This window comes from Passer montanus, unplaced genomic scaffold (genome assembly GCF_014805655.1).
Source record: "Passer montanus isolate IOZ18808 unplaced genomic scaffold, ASM1480565v1 scaffold177, whole genome shotgun sequence".
NCBI classification, from domain to species: Eukaryota; Metazoa; Chordata; class Aves; order Passeriformes; family Passeridae; genus Passer; species Passer montanus.
In genome coordinates, this window is record NW_024365048.1 from 167858 (window position 1) to 194948 (window position 27091).

General features: G+C 62.4%; 2 protein-coding genes across 3 annotated transcripts; one reads left to right on the top strand and one right to left on the bottom strand.

The window, feature by feature from the left end:
* The first annotated feature begins 448 nt into the window (after positions 1-448).
* IRF5 (interferon regulatory factor 5) lies at positions 449-4358 on the top strand. The gene is made up of 5 exons (XM_039704546.1): positions 449-1503; positions 1920-2181; positions 2638-3027; positions 3327-3445; positions 3511-4358. Exons 1-5 carry the CDS (start codon positions 850-852, stop codon positions 3742-3744), a joined length of 1659 nt encoding a protein of 552 aa, XP_039560480.1. The 5' UTR covers positions 449-849; the 3' UTR covers positions 3745-4358.
* TNPO3 (transportin 3) lies at positions 4334-26534 on the bottom strand. Of its 2 annotated transcripts, none has more exons than XM_039704522.1 (23): positions 26362-26534; positions 21409-21609; positions 20731-20804; positions 19934-20090; positions 18202-18345; positions 16363-16538; positions 15736-15874; positions 14584-14730; positions 13669-13776; positions 13239-13330; positions 11025-11164; positions 10768-10959; positions 9418-9509; positions 8826-8902; positions 8232-8292; positions 7683-7823; positions 7096-7212; positions 6566-6660; positions 6278-6434; positions 5767-5934; positions 5528-5640; positions 4843-4933; positions 4334-4767 (listed from the first exon to the last, which is right to left on the bottom strand). In XM_039704522.1, the coding sequence occupies exons 1-22, from the start codon at positions 26485-26487 to the stop codon at positions 4873-4875; spliced, it is 2778 nt and encodes a 925-aa protein (XP_039560456.1). In that variant the 5' UTR covers positions 26488-26534; the 3' UTR covers positions 4334-4767; positions 4843-4872. The 2 variants fall into 2 exon arrangements, with proteins under 2 accessions (XP_039560456.1, XP_039560455.1); XM_039704521.1 differs by lacking the exon at positions 8232-8292 and adding an exon at positions 8548-8608 and having other exon boundaries at positions 26362-26533.
* Between the last annotated feature and the right edge of the window lie 557 nt (positions 26535-27091).

Genomic DNA, 27091 nt, shown 5'->3' on the forward strand with positions numbered 1-27091 from the left:
GCAGGCCCCGCCCCCGCCCCGTGCCATGCGAGCAGCCCTGGCCCCGCCCATTCCCGTACGTTTTTGCCGCCCTTGGTCACGCCCATCTAAACCACGCCCCCTCACTGACAGACAGCTGGCTCGGGGGCGGGAGCGCGGGCGAGCCCGCAGATGAGTGACAGCGAGCGCAGCCAATCAAAGCCCGCAAAGGAGCCCCGGAGTCCCCGCCCACCGCGGAGATCCCCGCGCGTCACGTGGAGAGGGAACTGGGTACTGTGTATGCAAATATATGCAAATAGCATGTTAATGAGGGATCTGCGAGCAGTGCGGGCTGACAGCCGGGGAGGCGGGGCGGGGCCCGGGAGGGGGACACGAGGGCGGGGACAGGGGGGGACACGGGCGCCCACGCCCGGTGCCCGTGCGGAAGCGCCGGGCGGCGGCGCCGGGAGCGGCCCGAGCGCAGGTGAGAGCCGGGGCCGCTCCCCACGGGCGCGGGGGTCCGCGGGGGTTCCGTGGGGAGGGGGCCCGTGGGGAGGGGGCGCCGTGGCGGGGCGGTGCTGAGGCGGCCGGGAAAAGCCGCGGGGACACGCGGGGACAGTGCCCCGTCCCCGAGTGGGGCGGCAGCCCGGACACCCCGTGTCCAGGCGCGGTGGCCGCGGCCGGGCCCGTCCGTGCGACACGCGTGGGGACCAGAGGAGACCCCCGGCTCGAGGGGAGCGGGGGGCTCCTGTGACCGCACAGGGACCGCGGTGGGGACCTGCCGTGTCCCCGTGTCCCGCGCGTGCTCTCCGTGTCCCCATCCCTCCTGTGTCCCCCGTCCCCCCTCGTCCTGGGACCGTGTCCTCTCCATGCCGTGTCCCCTCTCTTCTCATGTCACCCGTCCCTCCTCGCTTCTCCATGTCCCCTGGCTCCCGTGTTTCCCGTGTCCCTCCACGTCCTCGTGTCCTCAGTGTTGTCCCCATGCGCCCCCCATCCCCCGTGTGTCCCCTGTCCCCTGTGCACTCCCCTTGTCCACGCTGTGTCCCCGTGTTTCCCATCCCGTGTGCTCCCCTTGTGCCTCGTGTCCCCTGTCCTGTGTCCCCTCCGTCCCCCCACTGTCCCCGTGTCCCACTCTCCCCTGTGTGTGTCCCCTGTCCCTGCTGTCCCCTCCCCTTCCCAGCTCCTCTCTTCTTTCCCCGAAGCCACCGCAGCTTCTCCTTTCGGGGCTCGGGTGCCGCCCCCGGCCCCCGCGGGGCGCAGAGCTGGGGGGGCCTCGCCCCCTCCGGGCCCCGAAAGCGGAACCGGGGCTCCCGCGGGGGCCGTGCGGGCCGGTTCCTCTTTCGGGGTGACGCGGTGCCCGCTGCTGTCCCAGGCATGGAGCCCCCGCGGCGGGTGCGCCTCAAGCCCTGGCTGGTGGCCCAGGTGAGCAGCCGGCGCTTCCCGGGGCTGCGCTGGCTCGACCCCGAGCGCCGCCGCTTCGTCATCCCCTGGGGACACGCCACCAGGAACCCCCCGGGGCCACAGGACCACGACACCATCTTCAAGGTGACACCGGGGACGCGGGGCGGCAGCGACAACGGGCACCGGGATGGGGACGTGTGGGCCCGGGGGACACGGGATGGGGGCGATGGGGGACGGGGTGACAAGGGGGACACGGCATGGGGACAGTAGGGGTATAGGAGAAACGGAATGGGGGTGACAGGGTAATGGGGTGACAGGGGGGATGTGGGATGGGTGCAGTGGGGATGTGGGGGACAAGGGACAGGAGTGACAGGGTGATGGGTGACAAGGCACACGGGGTGCGGGGTGGCGAGGGGGACCCGGCAGGCGGGTGAGGGGACAGGCAGGCTGGGATGCCGGCGCTGCCCCCCCCGCAGGCGTGGGCGCAGGAGACGGGCCGGTACCGGATGGGGGTGACAAGGGACAGGCAGGCTGGGGTGCCGGCGCTGACCCCCCCGCAGGCGTGGGCGCAGGAGACGGGCCGGTACCGGGCCGGGGACCCGCCGGACCCGCCGCGCTGGAAGGCCACGCTGCGCTGCGCCCTCAACAAGAGCCGCGAGTTCCGGCTGCTGGTGGACGGGCCCCGCGGCTCCCCGGCCCAGCCCTTCCGCATCTACGAGCTCTGCGAGGAGCCCCCCGGGGCCGCAGGTACGGGGGGCGCTGGGGAGGCCTTTGAGCGGCCCCCGACGTCCCAGCACCCCACAAGGACCTGGCATCCCCCAAGTCCCCCAGCACCCCGTGAGGTCCCAGCCCCCAGCAGCCCCCACACCCCACAAGGACCCAGCACCCCCAGAGACCTGCCCCCCCAAGGGACCCACCCCCTGGGAAGCCTCAGTGCCCCATGAGGCCCCACTGACTGGGTGGCCGTGGCTGTGGCGAGGCCACGCGGTGGCTGGAAGGGTTGGGGTGGCCATGGGGGGGGTGGGACAGGGGTGGCCATGGCTGTGGGGTGGCCATGGGATGGACGGGGGTGGCCACAGGGTCGCTGGGTGAGCGTGGCCATGGGGTGGCCCTGGGGTGGCTGGGTTGGGGGGCCCATGGGCACAGAGTGGCTGTGGGATGGATGGGGGTGGCCCTGGGGTGGCTGGGTTGGGGTGCCCGTGGACAGAGTGGCTTTGGGATGGATGGTGGTGGCCCTGGGGTGCCCCCAGCCCCGCTGACCCCCTGGCCCCCCGGCAGTGACTGACCTGGAGCTGAAGTTCCAGTACCGGGGCCGCCAGGTGTGCGCCCTGACCGTCAGCAACCCGCACGGCTGCCGGCTGTTCCACAGCAGCCTGGAGCCCACGCGGGAGCAGGAGGAGCTCTTCGGGCCCCTGACGCTGGAGCAGGTGCCCTTCCCTGCTCCCGACGCCATTCCCAACGAGAAGCAGCGCTTCTACACGCACCAGCTGCTGGACGTGCTGGACCGCGGGCTCATCCTGGAGCTCCAGGGCCAGGATCTCTTCGCCCTCCGGCTCTGCCAGTGCAAGGTCTTCTGGACGGGGCCCTGCGCCGCTCCCCAGCCGGGCCCCAACCCCATCCAGAGGGAGACGAGGACCAAGCTCTTCAGCCTCGAGGGCTTCCTCAACGGTCAGAGGGGAAGGGGAGGTGGCCCCGTGACCCTCGTGGGCAATGGATTGGGATGGAGAGGCCAGCTGGGGTGGGGGCGCACCAGGCACATGGTGGCATCAGCGGGACAAATGTGCAATGGGGACAGCAGCCGGAACGGTGGGGACGCCAGGTGGCACATGGGAACCTGGTGGGATGGGGGGACAGAGCTGGGATGGGGGTCAGCGGCTGGCTCTCGGGGTGGCCCTCAGCGGGGTGCTGGTGGCCCAGGCAGGGGTGAGGCCCCGTCCTGCCCCTCACCCCGGCGTGGGGCCCCGCAGGCCTCATCCAGTTCCAGAAGGGGCAGACCCCCACGCCGCCCCCCTTTGAGATCTTCCTCTGCTTCGGCGAGGAGTGGCCGGACCAGAAGCCCAAGGAGAAGAAGCTGATCACGGTGCAGGTGAGGGGCCGCGCCGGGGGCACGGGCGGGCTCCCTGCCCCGCTGACGCCCCGCGGCTCCCGCAGGTGGTGCCGGTGGCGGCGCGGCTGCTGCTCGAGATGTTCTCCGGGGAGCTCTCCTGGTCGGCCGACAGCATCCCGCTGCAGATCTCGCACCCCGACCTCAAGGACAGGATGGTGGAGCAGTTCAAGGAGCTGCACCAGCTGTGGCAGAGCCACCAGCGGCTGCCGCCGGCGCAGCCCCTGCCCGGCCCCTCGGCGGGGCCCTGGGCGCTGCCGCCCGGCCCCCTGCCCCACTGACAGGGACACGGGGACAGCCGTGGCACTGCCAGCCGGGGTGAGTCACGCCGTGGCCATCTCGGCTGGTGGGGCCGGGGCCACCCAGCACCATCCTCATCCCTGTCCCTGTCCCCATGCCTGTCCCCCCAGAGCTGCCAGTGACCAGCACTGGGGTGCTCTGCAGGGGAAGGGGAGTGTGACCCCCCACCCTGGGGCAGCTCTGCGCCCCTCCCTGCATTGCCAGGGATAATCCCCCCGAGATTTTCAGGGCAAACAGCAAGAAAACAGGGGCTGGAGCCACCTTGGACCTGGAGCCCCCAGGGATGGGGGGTACCCAGCGCTGGGGAGGGCACAAAGCAGCCCCAGCCCTGGGAGGAGAACCAGAGGGACCTTGGGAGGTTTTAATTTATTTTTTCAGTTTTTTGTTGTTTTTTATTGTTGTCGAGATGGCTACACACCCCCGGAGGGAACCGCATGCGCCCGCCCGCCCTGCCCGCACTCGAGCCACCGCCTCCTACCCCAAAATCAAACCAAAGAAAACCCCGAAAAAGGAAAAAAAAAAAACAGAAAAAAACCAAACAAGAAAACAAACAAAAAAAGCAGAACAAAATAAAATATAAATCTCTATTTGCAGAGTCCGTCCCGCCTGCGTCGTCTCTGGGAGTCGGCGCCAGGCAGGCCACGGTGGGCTCAGTGGGGCAGCGCCCCAGGACCCCCCGACTGACCCCCCATCTTCCTAAACAATTTGTACTGTTTGTTTTTTGTTTGTTTCTTTTCCTTCTTTTTTGTCTCCATTTCACAGAAAGTTTTTCTACTTCTTTTGCTGCCGGGCGGGTCCGGGTGGCCCCGCGTGGCTCCGGTGCCTGGTGGGTTGCAGTTGGGTTGGAGGCGCTGCCCTGGTGGCCGAGCCCCGGCCGCCGGGACCCCCGAGCCCTCCTCCCGTGGCTCCGGACTCGGGGACGCGCTGCAGCGGGCGAGAGCCCTCGGCTGATTGTGGGACACATTCTTGGGTTGCTGTTGCCTGTCTTCTCCTTAAAGACATTCCTGGGAGGAGGAAGGGGGCTTCAGCCCTCTGTCCCCATGTCCTGTGGGGCGGGGGACCCCAAGCCAGGCTCTTACCTGGGAGACAGGTGCCACGTGGAGCCGGAGCTATCGGAACAGGCGGGTGAAGTCCCTCAGAGCCCAGCAGACTTGTTTACATTCCTCAGCACTGCAAGACAAGGGGTGACATCAGGGGGTGACCCCAAGGGGACATTTGGGACCCAGGGAAGGTGTCCCGCCAAGGGATGGGAGCTGGGAGCGTGGCAGCTCGGCTCCAAGGTGTTGGGAGAGATGAAGGGACAATCATCAGGACAGAACAAGGCCAGCAGCCCCCTGGATTGTCCCTGGAGGAGACCTGTGTGCCACCACGGTGGTGGCTGGGTGGAAGGAACCAGCTGCCCCCAGGCACTTAGCCTCTGAGATTTGACCAGGGGCGAGATGGAGCCAGGCAGAGGGAGGTGACATTGCCAAAGTGGCTGGTGGCCCTGGGAAGGGACAGGCCTGGGCAGGGCCTGGCAGCTGGAACCAGTGACTCATGGGGATGAGGAGGTGGCTCAGGAAGGGCTGCAGCTCTGCAGGGATCGGGCTGGGCAGAAAAACCCGTTGGGTGACAGCAAAGGCACCACATGGCCCTGGGCTCCATGTGCCCGTGCAGGCAGATGGCACAGCCCAGCAGGAGCAGCAGCACAGGCAGGGCTGGGGCTGCTGGAGGCCAGCCTGAAGGAGGAAGCTGGTGCCAGCTGGAGACCCCGGTGGCACTCACCTGGTGACCTGCTTGTGGAAGTCGGTGAGCTGTTTGTGTGTCACCTGGATGGCTCCGCCCGTGGTTTCCTTTGGCAACCCCTTCAGCGAGTTCTCCAGCCAGCGGCAGAACGTCTGCACCAGGGAAAGGGAGGAACTCAGAACATGGAGCCCAGCCTGGCTCCCGGGCCCTGCCAGAGCTCTGGGTGCCAGCCCTGCCCTCCGGGGGTCCCTCCTGCCCCTCTGGGGTCCCTCCCTCACCGGGCGGTCGATCTGCATGATCTCCCAGAGCACCTCGGCGACGTCGGGCAGGGTGTAGGGCGGCAGGCAGAAGCAGCACGTCTGCAGGAGCTGGTTCACGAGCTGCTGCCCCAGCTGGGTCATCACCTGGTTGATGAGCTCCTTCCGCACCTCAAAGTCCTCCTCATGCTGTGGGAGGAAGGAGAAGGGGGTGGGCAGGGCCTGGGGACAGGGACACACTGGTCCTGGGGACAGGGATAAGCTCCTCGCTCTGCACACAACCCCCAGAGCTTCTCTGCCAGCAGCAGTGGAGAGACCTGGGTGGCTTGTGCGGACAACAGGGCAGGGCAGATGAGGATGGTGGGGCTGACGGGGCTGGAGCAGCCTGGCACAGTGGGAGGTGTCCCTGCCCACAGCAGGGTGGCACTGGAGGGGCTCTGAAGTCCCTTCCCACCCAACCCATTCCAGGAATCCATGGTGACATCCCTACGGAGGAAGAGCCTCCTGAGGAAGGTGCCCGTGGGTCACTCACGTCGTTGGCCACCCCGGTGTGGATGAGATCCCGCAGGAATTTCATGACGCTGCAGTTGGCGTCCCGGTGGTCCAGGGTGGTGGCAGCGATGGCCCACTGCAGGATGGGGATCATCACCTGGCTGCGCAGGAGGGTGATGGGGCTGCGCTGGATGAACCTGCCCGGGCAGACAGACGGACGGATGTCAGGGCAGGACCTGCCCCTCCCCGCTCCACTGCTCCCGTGGGTGCTCCCACGGGGACCCTCCAAGAGGGGAGAGGGGCTGGTGGGCTGTGAAGGAGGTGGCACCTGGCTGCCAGGCGGAAGAGGTCATCCACGGTGTCCGGGTGGTTCTGGAGGCCGTTGGGTTGCTCCAGCAGCTGGAAGGTGGGGATGCAGAGAGCCTGGGGAGAATGGGGATCCATCAGCAACTACCTGGGATCACGCCTCAAGGGCCCTTCCCCACATGGAACAGGCTAGGGCTGCCCCATCCCTGGAAGTGTCCAAGCACAGGCTGGAGGGGGCTGGGGACAGCCTGGGACAGTGGAAGGTGTCCCTGCCCACAGATGGGTTCCAAGGTCCCTTCTCACCCAAACCTGTTTGAGATTCTATATAGACTGGGTATTAGGGAAAATTCCTCCTGGAAAGGGCTGTCCAGCCCTGGCACAGCTGCCCAGGACAGGGGTGGAGTCCCCCACCCCCAGAGGGACTGAAAAGCTGTGTGGATGTGGCACTTGGGGACAGGGTCAGTGGTGGCCTCGGCAGTGCTGGGGGATGGTTGGACTTGGTGTGGTCTGAGGGATTTCCACCCTGAGTGACGCTGTGATTTGGGGCCCCACCTGCAGCATGTCGAGCAGGCCCTGCCGGCAGCCCTCCTCCATGCCGTACTCATCCACCAGGATGCTGCCCAGGTAGAGGAAACAGGAGTGCTGGTGTTCCCGGTACACATTCACCATCTGGGGAGACAGGAACGCTGCACAGGCACCGCCAGATCTGCCCTGACCCCACATCCCTCCAGGCCCAGCCCGTCCCCTGGGGGCAGGGACATCCCAATGGACTCGCTCAGGTCCTGGGAGCAGCTCTGAGCTGAGGCCACCTGAGCCAGCAGTGCTTCCCCTTGGAGCCTGGCAGGAGCCAAGCGGAGCAGGGAACACCAGCTCTGGGACTCAGGGATGCTTCCCTCAGGCTGGGTTACCTCCCCAGGGAGCTGCACCATGCAGGGTTTCACACACTCCTCCCAGATCACACACACACAGAGGGCTCCACAACCTCCCGGCACCTCCCACCTCTTCCAAAGCCTCTCTCCTCCCCACGACTGCCAGGATTCAGCGCGGCACTCCCCAGTGCCCACACCACCCCTGCGACCCGAGCGAGCCCCCGAGGCAGCCCCGGTCCCCGTGAGCCCCCAGAGGGCGGGCTGGCCCACCTGGGTGACGAGGGGCTGCAGCAGCGCGGCCGAGCCCTTGCCCACGCAGCGCACGGCGAAGCGCAGGCAGCGGCAGCAGCGCTCCACGATCCGGTTGTCGGCACTGTGCTTGTTCAGCGTCTCCGACAGCACCGGCCAGATCTGGGCACGGACACGCCCAGGGTCACATCCCACCCGGGACACCGCCCACTCCCTCCCGGGCCCCAAACACCCAATCCCCGGGGATGGCAGAGGAGGGAGAAAAGCTTCCTGGAGGAGCCTGGGGTGGTTTATCCCCTCCAGTGCAGCAAATGTGACACGGGCAGGGAAATCAAACACCGGGGGCATGCCCAGAGCCAGGGCCTCTTCCAGAGGGTTGAAGCCTCATATTTACCCCTCCACACCCCAATCCCTGCTTCCAGGAGGGACAGGAGGGTGTCCCACAGCTCCCCTCCCGTGCAGCCCTGGGCAGACAGGGACTGGGACTCTGTACAACACCCCAGGAACCCCCATACCTGGAAACCCCCACCCCAAAACCCTCTCCCCAAATCCCAGCCCTCTCCCACGCACCTCCTGAATGACTTTTTGGCACGGGTGGACCTGGCCGTTCTCAACAATGGGGTTGGTGTGTCTGTGGGAACAGCCAAGGGTTAAGGGGGGTTTAGGATGAAAGTAAAGGAAAAGGGTTGGAGCTGTGGGAAGCAGACCAGGAACTGGCTTGAGGGGCACCTCAGGAGCTGGAACCTGGGGAAGCAGAGACTTCCACGTACCTCCTGGAAACCCCCACCCCAAAACCCTCTCCCCAAATCCCAGCCCTCTCCCACGCACCTCCTGGAAACCCCCACCCCAAAACCCTCTCCCCAAATCCCGGCCCTCTCCCACGCACCTCCTGAATGACTTTTTGGCACGGGTGGACCTGGCCGTTCTCAACAATGGGGTTGGTGTGTCTGTGGGAACAGCCAAGGGTTAAGGGGGGTTTAGGATGAAAGTAAAGGAAAAGGGTTGGAGCTGTGGGAAGCAGACCAGGAACTGGCTTGAGGGGCACCTCAGGAGCTGGAACCTGGGGAAGCAGAGACTTCCAGCCCACTCCCCAAGGGCTGGGGAGAAGGAGGCGGTGCAGATTCAGGCTCTGGGGGAGCAGCAGGGCCCCAGCCCCTTCCTCACCTGAAGATGACAGCGAGTCGATCCAGGGGCACTGTAGGGTCTGAGGAGAGGCCATTGCTTGGCTCCTGGGAGAGCAGCTGGAAAACAAGGGAAAAGGATGGGATTTCAGGAGCACAGGTAGCCCTGGGAAGACACTGCCTGGACACTGACACCAGCAGCAGCACCTCTGCTCCTCCTCAGGTGGGATCAGGGAAGGGCTCAGTCCTGGACATGTCCTGTGTGGGGCTGGGCCTTGCCCCCATGGAACAAGTGACAGGATGACAGGGAATGGCCTCAAGCTGTGCCAGGAGAGGGTCAGGCTGGATATTGGGGAAACCTCCTGGCACTGGCACAGCGGCCCAGGGCAGGGGTGGAGTCCCCATCCCTGAAGGGATTTAGAAGCTGTGTGGATGTGGCACTTGGGGACACGGGCAGTGGTGGCCTTGGCAGTGCTGGGGAACAGTTGGACTCGAGGGGATTCTCCAACCCAAACAATTCCATTACTCTAGGATACACCTCTGGCTCTGAGGACACAGTTGCCACAGCAGGGCTGGGGCCTGGCCACTGTCCCCACTGTCCCCTCCCAGGTGCTGTCCCACCCATCCAGACGCACCTTCTTGAGCGCCAGCACCTGCACGGCGCAGAGCTCGCTCAGGCACTCCGAGATCTTCTCCAGGGGCAGCCGGGCCAGCACCAGCGCCGTCCCTGCAAGGACACACACGGCTCAGGGGCAGGGATGCAGCAGGCAGGGCGGAGGGGTGATGGCATTCCCAGATGGAATGGCTGCAGGACAGGGGTGGGGCCTGGGAGAGCTTCCCCACAGCTGAACCTGGCTCTGGTTAAACCAGACACCGAAACACTTCAATCCCAGCAGGGAGTGCTGCTAGCAGGAGGGACAGGCCAACAGATGCCACAAGCACATCTGGGCCCACCATGCGTCCCCAGTGTCCCCGTCCCAGTCCAGCAGCACTATGAGATCCTGGGAATCTCCAGGAAAGGCACTTTGGGGCTCCCAGCATGAAACACGAGGAGCACTGGGCTGCTCCCACTCCCAATGGGCAGCAGCTCAACACATCTGGGCCCACCATGTGTCCCCAGTGTCCCAGTCCAGCAGCACTATGAGACCCTGGGAATCTCCAGGGAAGGCACTTTGGGGCTCCCAGCCATGGAACACGAGGAGCACTGGGCTGCTCCCACTCCCAATGGGCAGCAGCTCACTGCCAGCTCCAGCACAGCCAGGACCTGGCTGTGGTGCCAACCATCCCAGGGGGAAACCTCCCTGGCTTGGGAATTCCTGGCTCATTCTGACGGGGAGAAACCCTTTGGCAGGGAGAGGAGCAGCTTGGCCGGTGCTGGGGCATCCAGTGGAACAAGGAGAGTTTTGTCTCCCATGGCAGCAAACGACTGCAGTGAAGGCTCCCTGTCTCTGGGATAAAGGCTCCAACAGCACTGTAATTCGTTGGAAATCTTTAAGGCACATCCCCAAAACCAGCCGCGGTTGAGCAGGCTCATGGTGCCCAACAGTCCAGTGAGACACCAACACTCTGAGTTAAAAATCTCCGTTCTTGAGCCCAAATGCTCTGAAAGAATGACCAATATTCCCAAATCTTCACCCTCTCTGTCCAGGAGGTGATTCCCAGAGTTTGGATGGAGCAGTGACCCACTGCCAGCCTGGCTCTCAGCATTTCCCACACGTTCTTCCCACACACCCAGCCCAGGACAGTCCCTGAGCTCTGTCTCAGGGAAGGGGACAGTTACCAATCTAGGATTTATTTCCGCCTCCAGCCCCAAGGGAACTCCTGAGGACGCTCTGCGTGTGGAATGGGACTTGGGCACATCAGGACAAACCCCGTGAGGATAGGGCTCAGCACCCAGGGGAGCAACTCCCGTGGATGCCCCAGCAGTTCCCGTAGGTACCCCCGCAGTTTCCATGGATACCCTGGCAGACCCCAGGGACACCCACCCTTGAGCAGCCCCACGGCGGCCTCGGGCGACAGTGCGAAGGAGTCGAGGGCGCGGGCGATCTCCAGCAGCCCCGAGAAGTGCTGGGCCATGTGGTCCCGGCACACGGAGCAGATGTTGTGGATGGCCTTGGCCGCGGCCGACGCCAGGCGCCGGTCACAGAGCCCCTTCATCAGGTAGCCCAGCACGGGATCTGCGGAGACAGGGCTCGGTCAGGGGGCGGCGGGCGCGGCGGGGCCGCGGGGGCGCGGGACTCACCCAGGAATTGCGGGTTCCTGTCCACCACCTCGCTCATCTCGCCCACCAGCTCGATGCTGGTGTAGCGCACGGCCGTGTGCACCGACTCGGGCAGCCGCACCACGCCCTCCAGCACCTCCACCAGCGTCGGGTTGTTCTCCCTGCGGGACAGCCTCGGCTCAGCCTGCGGGCCGGGAGGGGCTGCCGCACCCACCGCCACACAGCATGCTCTGAACGTGGAACGTGACCCGGAGCACACGGGACAAACCCTGCGAGGAGGGGGCTCAGCCCCACGGACACCAGTGCCACAGCCGGGGACAGACAGGTAACACTGACTGCCTGCAGGGAGAGCCCCACCACTGCTGGGGGACACGAGAATCAGCGTGTTCATTATCTGGGAAATGAGCCCCACCACTACCAGGAGAACATGAGAACCAGGGGGTTCATTGTCTGGGAACTGAGCCCCACCACTGCGGGGGACATGAGAACCAGGGGGTTCATTATAGGGGAGCTGAGCCCCACCACCACAGGGGGACACGAGAACCAGGGGGTTCATTAGCTGGGAACCAAGCCCCACCACTACCAGGGGGACACAAGAACTAGGGGGTTCGTTATCTGGGAACTGAGCCCCACCACCACAGGGGGACACAAAAACCAGGGGGTTCATTGTCTGGGAACTGAGGCCCACCACCACAGGGGTACACAAGAACCAGGGGGTTCATTATCTGGGAACTGGGTTGGAGGAACAGCATTCCAAGCCCAGGGAAGGTCAGCTGGGTTGTCCCACTGCTGGCAGTGCACAAGACTTGCTGTGGGCTCACCACCCTGGGTATCATCTGCCCATGCTTCCACTGCCACTAACACAGGAGGAGACATTTTCAGTGGCTTAACCTTCCCTAAGGATACTCCACTCCACCTGGATGTGGAAGGATCCTCAATTAATTATTTGGGTGTGAACAGACCTCAAAGCCCCTGCAGTGCCACCCCTGCCATGGCACGGGCACCTTCCACAGTCCCAGGCTGCTCCAAGCCAGGTCCAACCTGGCCTTGGGCACTGCCAGGGATGGGAATGTGCTTGGGATATCTGTGGTGTTTGTGTCACACGGAGGCAGCCCTAGCCCCCAGCCCCCTGGCCACGGGCAGGACTCACTGGTCGACGCTCTTGGCGATGGAGGCCATGATGAAGAGCACAGCTTCTGTCACCTCCCAGGGCGGGTTCCCGTCCTTGAGCGTCGCGTAGAGCTGCAGGAGGGACGGTCACCGAGGGGCCACGAGCCCCCGTCACCAACCCCTGCCCCCCAGGCCCTGTTCCTGACCCCTCCCATCCCCAAACTCCCACCCCAGCCACAGGCCTGCAGAAACCCCACATCCCACCCTGACACTCTGGGACCACAGTGGCTTTCCCCAAAATGCCAGAAACCTCCTGCAGCTCCCACACCGCCTGCTCTCCCAGAGCAGTTCCCACCACACACTGCCTCGTGCAAGGGATGTGTGTGACCTCCCCCAGTCCCAAAGGCCACCAGGGCTCGGTGACCTCCCTTGGCATTTGCCTGCACCTCACTGCAGTGCTGCAAACCCACCTGAGCAAAACACTCCACCGAGCCCACCAGGAAGATCAGGTCTTTCACCAGGTCGGACACACGCATCCGGAACTCCCCGAAGTCATCGGTCTCCTCTGGGACTCCCTCCTGAGGGAGAGCACAAGGGCAGCTCAGGGGAGCTCAGGTTCCCACTCAGCCACAGCCAGGGGAACACCAGTGATTCTGTTTCAAGGAGATCCAGCATTCCTGCCCTCCTGTCACAGAGCAGGCTGCTGGAGGCTCTGGAGAGCTGTGCCCAAGGAAAACATGACCAGCCTGAGCACACACTGTGTATTCCTGCTCCAACAAGCAGAGGAAGGGATGGGAAGCAAGGGGATGAGGAGAGGAGAACAAACCATTCCAGACTGCAGGGAAGAAGACACCACTTGTCTTAACCTTCCCTAAGGATACTCCACTCCACCTGGATGTGGAAGGATCCTCAATTAATTATTTGGGTGTGAACAGACCTCAAAGCCCCTGCAGTGCCACCCCTGCCATGGCACGGGCACCTTCCACAGTCCCAGGCTGCTCCAAGCCAGGTCCAACCTGGCCTTGGGCACTGCCAGGGATGGGAACGTGCTTGGGATATCTGTAGTGTCTGTGTCACACAGAGGCAGCCCTAGCCCCCAGCCCCCTGACCACGGGCAGGACTCACTGGTCGACGCTCTTGGCGATGGAGGCCATGATGAAGAGCACGGCTTCTGTCACCTCCCAGGGCGGGTTCCCGTCCTTGAGCGTCGCGTAGAGCTGCAGGAGGGACGGTCACCAAGGGGCCACGAGCCCGTGTCACCAACCCCTGCCCCCAAGGCCCTGTTCCTGACCCCTCCCATCCCCAAACTCCTGCCCCAGCCATGGGTCTGCAGAAACCCCACATCCCACCCTGACACTCTGGGACCACAGTAGCTTTCCCCAAAATGTCAGAAACCTCCTGCAGCTCCCACACCGCCTGCTCTCCCAGAGCAGTTCCCACCACACACTGCCTCGTGCAAGGGATGTGTGTGACCTCCCCCAGTCCCAAAGGCCACCAGGGCTCGGTGACCTCCCTTGGCATTTGCCTGCACCTCACTGCAGTGCTGCAAACCCACCTGAGCAAAACACTCCACCGAGCCCACCAGGAAGATCAGGTCTTTCACCAGGTCGGACACACGCATCCGGAACTCCCCGAAGTCATCGGTCTCCTCTGGGACTCCCTCCTGAGGGAGAGCACAAGGGCAGCTCAGGGGAGCTCAGGTTCCCACTCAGCCACAGCCAGGGGAACACCAGTGATTCTGTTTCAAGGAGATCCAGCATTCCTGCCCTCCTGTCACAGAGCAGGCTGCTGGAGGCTCTGGAGAGCTGTGCCCAAGGAAAACATGACCAGCCTGAGCACACACTGTGTATTCCTGCTCCAACAAGCAGAGGAAGGGATGGGAAGCAAGGGGATGAGGAGAGGAGAACAAACCATTCCAGACTGCAGGGAAGAAGACACCACTTGTGGCTAGTGAGCCATGCCATCCTTATCCCAATAAAACTGCCTCAAGCAGGGACAACACAGCTCCCAAGGGGACACACACGTCCCACTGCCCTGGCAGTTCCACAGGGACACACACATCCCAGTGCCTCCACAGGGACACACACATGTATCCCAGTGCCTCCACAGGGACACACACACATCCCAGTGCCTCCACAGGGACACACACACACATCCCAGTGCCTCCACAGGGACACACACACACATCCCAGCAGTTCCACAGGGACACACACACATCCCAGCTGCTCCACAGGGACACACACATATCCCAGTGGCCCCACAGGGACACACACACATCCCAGCTGCTCCACAGAGATGCACACACATCCCAGTGCCTCCACAGGGACACACACACATCCCAGTGCCTCCACAGGGACACACACACATCCCAGCAGTTCCACAGGGACACACACACATCCCAGCAGTTCCACAGATCCCAGTGTCTCCACAGGGACACACACACATCCCAGCTGCTCCTCAGGGCCCTTACATGGTCAGGGTCGAGCTGGCAGTGCCGGGCCAGCGCGTGCAGCAGGCGCTGGATGTAGGCTTTGAAGATGCTGTGGATCACAGCATCATCTGTCTTGTACAGGTGCTCCCCCAGTCTATACCAGAAGTTAAAGGAAATTTCTACCACCTGTTTGGAAAGAAAAATATAGCATTTTGTTACAGAACAGCAGAATATAGCAGAATGTTTTTTCCCCACTCTGTCAGTGGTCCCAATGGAGAAAGAGAAACCCTCCCTGGGTGGCAGCAGTGGCAGCGCCACAGATGTGTCAGAGCTGCTGTGCCACACAGTGGTGACACAGGGCCAGCTGCCCCAGATCCACTGATTTCTCTGCCTGTCACTTAATAAAGGGCTTGGGACCCCCCAGTGACCCTGAAGAGCTGCCCCAGCCCTTGTCAGCCAAAGCCTCTCTGGACCAGAACCACCCCAGGGTGGGGCCTGGGGCTCTGGGAGCAGCTTGGGCTGGAAGTGCACGCAGCCCCTTTGTGGGGGGTTCTTTTATTTATTGTGTGGTTATTGCACAAAAAACACAAGTGTGGATTTAATCAGGAGCAGCTGCAGAGCTCCATGGCCCCCTCAGCACTGATGGCATTGATGGATGAGGTCACGGCCAAGGAAAACTGAGCTTAACAGACCTGGGAAGGGAGGAAAAGGGTCCCAGGGACCCCAGGGAGCACGTGGGGCCTGCTGGAGCACAGCTGCCCTGCACCTCCCATGGCAAACCAGCCAGGCAGCAGCTTCCATCCACTGAACACAGGCAGGGATCAGCTACTGGCACTTAAAGGTTTGGGAAGAATAAAAGGATAAAGAATTAAATAAAGGATAAAAAGAGACCAAAACAATGACAAGTTGTGCTCCTAAGGCAGGTGGGCAGCGTTTCGATGTGAACCAGCATTTCAGTCACTCACAGGGCAAAACTCCCAGAACCACAAATCCCCACTGAGCTCAACTTTAACGTGTGGGAAAGCACTAACAGGGTTTCAGAGCTGTGCTGGCAATTCCAGCACACCCGGAAGGAAGCGCGAGGCCAGGCTCCTGCCCAGGAGCGCAAAGCAGGCATTCCAGAGCCCGCAGCTCACAAGGCCAGAGCTCTGGCAGCAGCAGGAGGTGTCCTGCGTGCTGGCTGCTGCTCACCTCGTACTGCGGGTGCCCCGCGCAGATGAGCAGCAGCTCCAGCGTGCGCAGGTCGCCCAGGCCCTGGCCCGGCGTGCACACGATCTTGTCCAGGAAGGTCTCGCACAGCTCGGTGAACACACGGCAGTAGTTGAGCACCCTGCAGAGGGACAAGGCAGCACAAGGGCTGGATCAGCCTCACGGCCTTCACCCCAGTGTGGGCACGGCCAGGCCAAAACGTGCCCAGGGCCTTGGCCAGAGAGAGAAACCCCAGCTTGTGCTTTGCCAGCAGCTGGGAGACGCTTCAGCAGGGGAAGTGGGAGCAAACACTGGGCTCCAACAAGCAAATCTGCTCAAATACTGATCTTGAACTTCTCCAAAAGCCCAGTGGGGGCATGGTTCCAGTCCAGCCCAGCCCCTGGCCCCTCCATGTCTCTCTTGCAGTGAGGGGCCCAGACCTGCCCCCAGGATTTGGGTGTGACCCCATGAGTGCCCAGCACAGGGATGGGCACTGCCCAGCCCCAGTGCCCCCAGCACTGCTGATGCTCCTGGCACTGGTATCTCCGTTTGGAGGCTGCCATGGCACCAGCTGGGCCTGCACTGTCCTGCCCATCCCTCCCAGCCACAGCGCAGGTCCCTGTCCCTCACTTGTCCAGGTCCTCCCGTGCCACAGCCATGTGATAGGCACTCTCGAGGGTGAGCACGCCCTGGAAGAGCTGCAGGGCCAGGGGCAGGTTGGTCTCCACGTTCTCGATGGCGTAGAGGGCCGAGCACACGCAGTCCGACGCAGCCTCGTGCAGGTTGGACGAGGTCTTGTCCTGTTGCTGCAAGGCACAAAAGCCCAGCAATCATTAAAGGGTCATGGAATCTCCTGAGCTGGAAGGGAGCTCAGGGATCGTGGATCCAGCTCCTGGCCCTGCACAGACACCCCAACAATCCCAGCCTGGCATCCCTGGGAGGGGAGCTCTGGCAGCCTCGGGGCCGTGCCCATTTCTTGGACAGCCTGGGCAGTGCCCAGCACCCTCTGGGGAAGAACCTTTCCTGCTTTCCAGCCTGACCCTCCCTGGCACAGCTCCAGCCGTTCTCCGAGTCCTGTAACTGGTCACCAGAGCAGAGATTGGAGCTGCCCCTCCATTGCCCCAATTATGTCACGCAATCATACAGGAATGAAACCACCAGGGTTTTGTTCTTGGTCCCACAATGGCTGGATTTGATCTTGGAGATCTATTCCAACCCAAAGAATTCTGTGCCAATACTCTGTAGAGGTCCTGCACAGGCACAGCCCCCACTACTCCCCAGTGGCCTCATAACCTGCTTCCCTGGACACTCCAGGTCAGACTGACCCTTCCCCAAGGGACCCTGGCAACCTCCCTGGCAAACACAGGAGGGGAAACACCAGCTGGAACCCAGGGCAGCTTGGAAGGAAGGAAACCACCATGCTGCTCATCACCTGGCTGGACACAGAGCCATCACTCCCACTGGGAGGAGAGGTGGGAGCTGGGGAGTCCTTGGTGGGGATGGAGACGAGGTTTCCACAAGTGGAATATTGACCAGGGAAGGTCTGGGGGTCAGTGAATTCCATGGGGGGTGACTGAGTGAGGGGCATTTACAGGGAAGGAGACAGAACAAACAGAGAACCAGGAGAGAGCAAGCAGGGAGGAAACAAAGGAGCAGAGACTCTATGAGTCCTACTGAACGAGATCTCAATGGATTTGGGAAACAGTTCCTGGTGCCACTGAAGGGAGAAGGGGAGGAAGTAAAACCACCCCACCTGAAGTGCCATTAACCACTGAACAGGCTGGTGAGCCCCACAGCCTGTCCTGGGAGTGGCTCCTGCTACAGCTCCACTCAAAGCAGGATCCCACATGGATACTCAGGATCCTGCATGGATATCCTTCCTTGGGAGCCCTCATCTGCATCTGTCATTGATTGAATCATGCAAATGAGGGATCCCATGTGAGACAGGGAGGGGGGACAGACAACCTCTGCAGCAGAAACCTCCATCCTCCAGGAATTCCTCGCTCTGGCTCCACTCCCTGCCTGCCCTGGCTCAGCGGTGCAGGTTCCACACCTCCAGCCCTCCCACACTCAGCCAGACAAACACCCCATCACCTCCGTGAGGGGATCTTCCAAGGAGAAAGGGTCAGAAAAGGAATACTGCTTTACTGACAATCTGGGAAGAAACCAAAATAACCTTAATCTCCCTGGTTTGACCATCAAACCCCCACAGAGGCTTCAGATACCCAACCATGGGATGATAAACCTCACCTGGCACCCCCTGGGAGTGACAAACCTCACCTGGCACCTCATGGGCAGTGGCACTTCCCTGCCTGCACTTCCCAGCACAGTGACTACTCTCTGTGGAGCTGATCCAGCCCAGAGGGAACCAGAGGGTCCCTGTGTGACACAGGAGGGATGAATGCCCCACGCCTCAGTCCTGCTGGGATTCCCCACCCTGGAAGCCCTCTACCTCCTGGGAACACTCACCAGCACCTCGAAGAGCAGGGACAGCAGCTTGCTGTTGGCCATGAAGGTGCTGTCCAGGACACCCAGGTTGAACCAGCTGCCCAGGCACCGGAAGATTTTGATGAGCATTTTCTCCTCATTGCCTGCCTTCTCCACACAGGTCACCTGCAGGGACACAGCAGAGCTGGTCAGGATCCAACTCCAGCAGGTGATCCATGAGAAATAACCAGTAACATCCTCTGGAGTCCACATGAGAGCATTCCAGAGGCAGGCTGCTCCCAGCATCCCTGTCACCAGCCCTGGACTCGGTGAGAGGGAGGGACAGAGCCCACAGGAGCAGGAAGAACAGCTGGAGTGCCTCCCTCATTCCCACTCCTGCAGGATCCTCTGTTGGAGCACAGCCAGCAGAGATGTTCACACCTGACCAATCCCAGCTTAACCCTTCTCCCAAAAATCACCTCTGCAGAGAGAAGCTGGTGCTGAGAGCCAGACCTGTCCCGAGGGACATTCCAAACATGCCACCCCGGTGTCCAAGCCAGGATGTGCCAAGATGTGGGATGGCAGCAGCTCATTCCCAGTGCTGGCCAATGCTCCAGGTGCAGCCCAGTGCCTGCAGAGCCCTGCCCAAAGCCCCAGCCTCGACTGGCAAAAGGGGAAGAGGTGGACAGGCAGGACATGGAGAAAGATCCCAGACCCCCTGGACTGGCCCAGGAATCCCTGCACAAGAGCTTCCAGAGATCTTCTCACTTGACAGTTCAACCCTAAAGGCAGAACACTGGACCTCATCACAGTCCCTGGAATGCTGCTTCAACCCCCCATTTTGTAACTGAAGATGGGAATTTGGCATTTAAATCCCACACAGAAAATATAAATTTGGTTCTCCAGGTAGGTGGTGAAATACCCATGCTGGCACCAACAGGGAAAGCTCAGGAAAGCTTCAGGCAGGTGCAGAGGGAGCAGGAATGTGCAGGGACAGGGCCAGCCCTTGGTGAGCCCGTGTCAGCTCTGAGCAGCCACGAGCACCAGAGCGAGGTGACACTGCCTGTGTCCCCAGCAGGAACCAGGATCTCGCAGGGACCCTGGGAAAAGCTGGGGCTGGACATGGCTAGAAGGGACAGCCCAGTGGGGGGCCCCCTCATGTGCCAGCTGGGATATCCCAGGGGTCCCAGGAAAAGATGGGGCTGGAGAGAACAGCACAGTGTGGGGACTCCTGATACTCCAGCCAGGATCTCCCAGGTGTCCCTGGAAAACCTGGGGCTGGCTGGGCAGGGTGGCCCTGGAAGGGGACTCAAGGAAGGTGAAGGAATTTCAGAGTGAGCAAGAACTTGCTCAGACTTCTCCCAGAACTGGCTGGAGCTGAGCTGCCCCCAAGGCTGCAGTGGCACTGGCAGGGAACTCTGCTGGGATAAACAGGGAATGGGGGAAGAGGCTTCTCCAGCCACACCTGAGCTGCTGGGCAGAGGGCACAGCTCAGCTCCAGCTCCTGAAACAGGGTAAGGGGAAGCAGCCTTGAGCTGTGCCAGGGGAGGCTCAGGTTGGATACTGGAAAAATTCCTTCCTGGAAAGGGCTGTCTATCCCTGGCACAGCTGCCCAGGGAGTCCCTGGAGGGATTTCAAAGCCACATGGGTGTGGCACCTGGGGACATGGTCAGTGGTGGCCCGGGCAGTGCTGGGATGGTTGGGCACGTGGGCTCTGGGGGCTTTTCCAGGCCAGGCAAGGCCCCGATGCCCCGAGGCAGCTGGAGGCTCTCACCAGCAGAGACACCACGGTGCTGGAGTAGTAGGCCAGGTCCTCGATGATCTCGGTGCGGCGGTTGGCCCCGATGCGCAGCGAGCGGCTGTGCACCTCCTCGGGCAGCACCGTCAGGATCTCCAGCAGGAAGGGCAGTGATGTCACGTCATTGCTGTACCTGCCACGAGCGACAGGGGACACCTCAGCGCTGGCAACGGCGCAGCGAGGGCTGCAGGGCACCCGCACCACCCCGAGCACCCCACGATTCCATATTCCACGGATTCGGCAGCAGTCCTGCCTCAAGGACAGGCCGTGTCCAGCCACAGCCCTGCCAAGAGGAGCCTCCAGGATGGCTCAGCCCAGATTTCCAACAGGGCAGTGACAGAAGCTTTCCCAGCCCATGAGCTCTGGGAGTCCAGGTGCCACTGCCTGGACAAATCCCACCCCCTCCTGTTGCCAATGGACTCGGGGTGGTGGCAGCCCCAGGGGCTGCTGCTGACACTGTGCAGCAGCATGTGTCATCCTGTGGGGACATCTAGGGACACCCAACAGTGACTGGCTCCAGCCCCACTGCTCCATTCCACAGCACAGACACAGCTGAGGGAAGAGGGATCGTCCCTAACAAAACAGGGATGAGGAAAAGCGCTGAGTGCTGGGCTGTGAGCAGGGAAGCGTGCACAGCAGACAGCCCCTCCTGCCACCACCCAGGGCAGCTGAAATCAGCCATCACGGGAGAAAAACTTCCCTTTCCTGCATCACACCCGCCTGACACAGCCCACAGAACAGTCCCCAGGCCAGAGGCAGGAACAGTCACTCACTTCTCCACCAGTGTCTGCACACAGCCCTTCCACGAAGCCATCTGCAGGGCAAGGTCAGCTATTGCCAAAGCAAGCTGGAAGGGAATGGAAAACACATGGATCAGTGTGGGGAGTGCTGGGATTGCCCAGGAGACAGGGCTGGCAGGCAGCTCTGGAATCCACCCCTAACATCCCTGCCAGCAGGGATGTCAGGAACCATTCCCAACACAGCCCATGGGCAGGGAACTCCGGGATCCATCTCCACCATCCCTGTCTGTGCGTAATCCCTGCGGTGAACTGTGCAACACCGGCTGCCCCGAGGGCTGGCATTCCCTGCCACAACCTTCAGGGGCTGCAGCAGCACCCTGGGGGTGTCAGGCCCCCCAGTGCCACAGGAACGCATGGATAATGGGAACGAAGGGTGCAGAGAAATCCCCCTGAACACCCAGGGCACTGCTAGGTTTGGTCTCCATGGCAGAGCACAGGAAAACCCCTGCTCCTCCTCTCCAAACCACAAACTAGGATGAAGTAATGGATGTAACTAGAGGAACCAAGTGATGAAGGAGGGAAAACAATCTTGTGCCAGGCCAGGAGCAGGGATCAGCCTTCCCTGTTTTCCAGCCCAGGGAGAGCAGTCCAGAGTGACTGCCAGGAGCAGGACATGGAGGGAGCAGCTCCACTCCCCCTTCCATCACCAACCTGTGTGACAATGACTGGGGACAGGTCCTTCAAGTTCTGGATGTGGGACAGCAAGGAGTCCCGGAGTGAGGCATGGGAATCCGTGGGGAGTTCATAGAATGAAGTTTGGATCTTCATCTTCATGGTCTGTGCTGCGAAGTAGCAGGACTCCACATCCTGGTGGATCTGCAGCAGCTGGTCCGAGATCTCCCAAGCATGGACCTGTGGGAAAACCACGCTGTGGTCAGGGCTGGGGGGGATCAGAGTGCTGCAGACAATCCTAATTCCCAATGAAAACACAGCCCTGTCCTGCCAGAGATAGCCCAGAGAGGCCCTGGAGCTGCTCCAGGGCTGGAGCCCCTCAGCTCCCAGGGATCCAGGCTGGGAGAGCTGGGGGGGCTCACCTGGACAGGAGAAGGATCCAGGGAGAGCTCAGAGCCCCTGGCAGGGCCCAAAGGGGCTCCAGGAGAGCTGCAGAGGGACTGGGGACAAGGGACAGGAGCCAGGGAATGGCTGCCAGTGCCAGAGGGCAGCCATGGATGGGATGTTGGCCATGAGGAATTGCTGGCTGGGCTGGAATTGCCAGAGCAGCTGGGGCTGCCCCTGCATCCCTGGCAGTGCCATGGCAGGGTGGCACTGCAGGGGCTCTGAGCTCCCTTCCCACCCAAGCATTCCCTGACTGCCCAGACAGCCCTGGCTGCAGAGCCCACACCGTGCTGCCATCCCCAGGCTGGGGCCAGGCAGGTGCTGCACTGGGACACCCAGCTGAGCAGGGACAGAGCAGCTCCACAACAGACCTTACATGGCAGAGATCCCACAGGCCCTTCGGGAGAGCAGATTCCACAGGGACCCCAGGCCCCACCCCTGCAGGAAAGGGCAGCCAGAGGCTTTTCTGGGCTAAGTGGAGTCTCACATGGACACAAACACAGAGGGCCCAACAAGGGACAGGTGGCAGGAGGGGCTTGGATAAAGGTCTCCCCAGACTGCAATCACTGTATGGAATCCCAGGACTGAGGATTCCAGGCCCATCTGAGGGCCCACACCAGGACTAGAACACGGATGTGCCCGGGAGGAGCCCACGGCCTGCCCAGCCTTGGGGCAGCTCCAGCCGGTGCCAGGCTGGTCTGAACCCATTCCTGAGTGTGGGATTGGGGCACTGGTGAGCCAGGGGAACACCAGGCAGACCCCAGAGCCCCCTGGCTGGGCTGGAGCATGGGAACAGACCTGCTGTATCCCAGAGTCACCGAGGGTGGAAAAGACCTTCAAGTCCAAGCTGTGCCCCATGCCACAGCACTGAGTGCCACGTCCAGTCCGTCCTTGGACACCTCCAGGGATGGGGACTCCAAACCTCCCTGGGCAGCATGGTTAAAAATCCCAAATCCAGCTGATGTGGAAAGCTGGGAACAAAACTTGAGCCAATTCCATGAGCTTTGCAGCCCTGGTCTGACAGCCTTTGGGCCACAGGACTTCCCTGAGCTCAATCCAGAATGAAATAAAACCTCAGCATCCCTAAAGCCCACCTCTGGTCCTCATTCCAGCCTCACACGAAGGCAATTCCACCACAACCCTTGGCCAGTCACTCCACCAGCCAAAGAGCCCTTTGTTATAAAGCACTGCCTGCCCATCGTCACTTCCAGCTGCGTTCCAGCCTGGAAGACAAAATAATCCCCTTTCCAAATCTCTCCCCCAGGCAGGACAGCCGTGTCCAGAGGCCCCACCCCAACAATGCTCCCGACCCAAATCCTGGGCCAGGGCTCCCAGGGCTCTCCAGCACTGCCAGGGGAGCCAGAGGGCAACACCAGGCAGGATCAGCATGACCCAGGCTGATTCCCAGGAAAACCCAGTCTCTTGCACATGGAAAAGGAAAACATTATAGCTGGCAATAGCACAGGGCCTAGCTCCTGACCCCACTCCCAGAATTTCTGCTAGGAGCTCTTTCCACTGGAGCCTGGAATGCAGCTGGAGCCAACTGCAGAACCCAAAGGGCCCAGACAAGGGGGAAGACTGGGACCTTCAGCACCCCATGTGCTCCCCTCTCCTCTCCCTTCTCCTTTCCACAGGATTCTCTGGGCTGGGAACCCCAGAGCCCATCGAGTCCAACAGCTCCCCAGCACTGCTGAGGCCACCACTGCCCTGTGTCCCCATGTCCCCAGGTGCCACCCCCACGGCTCCTCAGCCCCTCCAGGTTCAGCGCCATGGAATGACTCTAACAGGGAGTGAGAAAAACTGTCATAAACACCTACCTGGATTTATTTATCCTCACAGGGAATTCCCACGCTGGGAATAAACAAGAAGTTAAAGTCCACACCTGCAACAGCCAGAATCCCACCAAACCCTCTCACTAAACTCTCAATTAACAGGCTGGTAATTCCCAGTCTGGATGGACACGGTGGCAGACAGACACGGGAGATCCTCCCAAACCCACCAGTCCCAGGGCACATGGATAATCCGTCTGGGAGCCCAGCTCAGCAAAGAGCACAATTATGAATGGGCTGTGAGCACCAAAGAAGCTGTTTCTGTGCCTGAGACTCCTCATGGCACATGCAGGAATTCTGTACAGCCAAACCCCCACTGAAACCCAAACCAACCTCCACTTGATCCACATCAAAGCCCCAACACTCAGCTCACAGCCATGGATCCACGTGGACCATTCTCCCAGGGCCCTGCTCCAGACACCGGGCACACAGAGAAACCCCAGCCATGAAGCTGGGAGAGCTGGGACAAGGCCAATCCCACACAGCTCCTGTGCCTGAGGAAACCCCAGCTAGCTGCAGTCAGCCTTCACACAGCTCCCAGCACACAGCTGGCTGAAGGAGCCTCAGATTCTGGGATTTAGGTCAACTTGCACCTTCAGCTGAGCTCAGAGCTGCTCTGCCACGTCCAGCCCCATTTCCCAGGAACAGCCAGCAGGAAAGGCCAGAATGAGGCTGCTGGGGGAGCTGAGGGACAAACCTGAGCCCCCAGGGCCCTCCAGACCCAAACCTGAGCCCCACGTCCTGCCAGAGATCCCAGGGATGGGAACTGGGGGGATCTCACTCAGGTTTGGGGGTCCCCAGTGCCAAACCTGAACCCCCACAGAGTGACCCAGGCACCCAAACTCAGCTTTAGGATTTAGGATTTGTGTCCTCATCCCCAGGATAGGATGCATCCCACAGATACAATTTCAGAAAGCTTCAACCCAGAGCACCACCACCCCACTCCAGAAGGCTGCAGGCAGAAACCAGCAGGAGCCCCACGCTGAGAGCTCCCAGCAGAGGCAAAGGGACAGAACTGAGCAGGGCTGGGCTCTGGAAGGGGCTCAGCCTGCCCAGGGTGCCAGCAAACAGCCTGTGACAGCGGCACTGCAGGGACACGCCCTGGCACACAGGAGCATCCAAGCAAACATCCCCTGGGGGGGTTAACCATCCACACCAGGGCACGGGGACACCTGAGGGACAAACAGCCAGTGCCACCAGTGCCACCGTGACCCCAAGCTGGCAAAGGTCCCAGTGGGGCACCAACCCTGCCAGGCCATGCCAGGCTGAGCAGGGCCACCTCAGAGCCCCCCAGCAGGGCAGGATAAGTCCAGGATAACTCAGCAGCTCCGGGGAGAGGAAGGTGCTGGGCCTGGGACACGTGGGGATACCTGGGATTCCTTCTGGGAGCAGCACAAGGCTCAGAGAGGAGCAGGGGGACTGACCCAGCAAAAGGGGAGAGGCAGGAATGCTGCTGCGTTGATAACAACATTCTTACTGCTGATATTATTATTATTATTATTACTATTATTATTATTATTATTCTGTGTTAATAACAACATTGTTATTGCTGATTTTATTATTATTACTATTATTGTTATTATTATTGCTACCACTACCATTCCATCAGAAACAGCCCAGGGAAACTGGAGCAGAGGCCCCGGGATTCCAGAGCCTTGGGAACACAAATCAGCCCCCAAAAGCCCCAGCCCTCTGGGGATGGGGCGGCCTGGCCTGGGGACACTCCCTCACCCAGCAGCAATGCTGGGGGTCTCACCAGGCAGCCCCCACCCTGCTGGGTCACCCCAGGCTCGGGGGTCCCTGCCACAGGGGTTCTGGGGTCCAACCAGCATCAGGGGAGCCCTGGAGTGTGAATCTCCCTCCTGTGGCAAAGCCCCTGCCCGGGGAAGGGGGGAGCAGCAGCAGAGCCCCCAGAGGCAGCTGTGCACATTCCTGTTGGAGCTCCTGCAATGTGGCTGCAGCTGGGGGAGCTCAGGGATGGGGAAACGGGAGTTTGTGGGAACACAGAGTGCCAGGAGGGGCCAGAGGGCGGGCAGGGGCCCTGGGACACCGGAGCAGGGAGGGGCAGCACAGAGGGGACACAGCTCCGGGGGGGAGCAGCCACCCCCTGGGGGAGGGCAGGGGACAGCAGGGGCCACAGGAGGCCACAAATCACCGAGAAACGCCCCAAGGCCGGGGGGTGTCCTGAGGGCTGCAGCCCCTCCCGGCCCCGGGGCTCCCCCACCCCGCCGGCAGGAGAGCCCCGCGGTTCCTCCCTCCCAGCTGCCTCCGTCCCGGCCCCTCCCTCCTTGTGCTAACCACGGAACCGGGGAATGGCTGGGTGGGCAGGGACCCCAGAGCCCCTGCAGTGCCACCCTGCCATGGCAGGGACACCTCCACTGTGCCAGGCTGCTCCAGCCCCAGTGTCCAGCCTGGCCCTGGGCACTGCAGGGATGCAGGGGCAGCCCCAGCTGCTCTGGCAATTCCAGCCCAGCCAGCAATTCCTCATTGCCAGCATCCCATCCATGGCTGCCCTCTGGCACTGGCAGCCATTCCCTGGGTCCTGTCCCTTGTCCCCAGAGCGCTCCCAGGGAGGGGCAGCCACAGAGCAGCGGGAAGCGGCGGTGCTGAGGCTCCCCGAGGCCGCCAAGAGCCGCCGCTCCCCGCCCCGCCCCACCCCGGATGGGGCCCGCGGCCTCCCCGCGAGCCCGGGCCCGGTACCCGCCGCCGCGGCTCTCACCGAGCGCTGCAGTTCGCCCAGCCAGCAGCTCGCCCGCTCCTTGCCGCTGGGGTCGGGGTCGTGGTAGAGCGCCTGCACGGCCTGCTGGACGAGCTGCAGGCTGGGCCGGCCCGGCCCGCGCTCCATGGCCGGTCCCTCAGCGCCGCCCGCCCGCCGCCATCGCCGCTCCGCCGCACCGGGCCGGCCCCCGGAAACGCGCCCGCGCGCCTTCCGTTCCGCGTCCTTCCGTTCCGCCGGCCTCCCCCGCCGCCGCCCGCTCCGCCCGGTTCCGCCTGTCCCATCTCACCGCACCGCATCCCATCCCGACCCGTCCTGTCCCGTCCCACCCTGTCCCATTCCGCCGCACCCCGTCCCGTCCTCTCCCATCCCGCCGCGGTTTGTCCCACCGCCCCCCCCTCCACGCCCTGCCCGCTACGGGCTTCCGGCGGTGCGGCGGCCAAATGTGTCCGGGCGCACGCGGCGCGGCGGGAAGGGTCTGGGACCCCCCCTCAAACCGGGCTGGGGGTCCCGGTACCCCCGGCCTGTCCCCTGGGCCCCAGAGACCCCCCCCCAAACCGGGCTGGGGGTCCCGGTACCCCGGCCTGTCCCCAGGGCCCCAGAGACCCCCCTCAAACCGGAGCGGGGGGTCCCGGTACCCCCGGCCTGTCCCCTGGGCCCCAGAGACCCCCCCCCAAACCGAGCCGGGGGTCCCGGTACCCCGGTGTGTCCCGAGGGCCCCAGAGACCCCCCT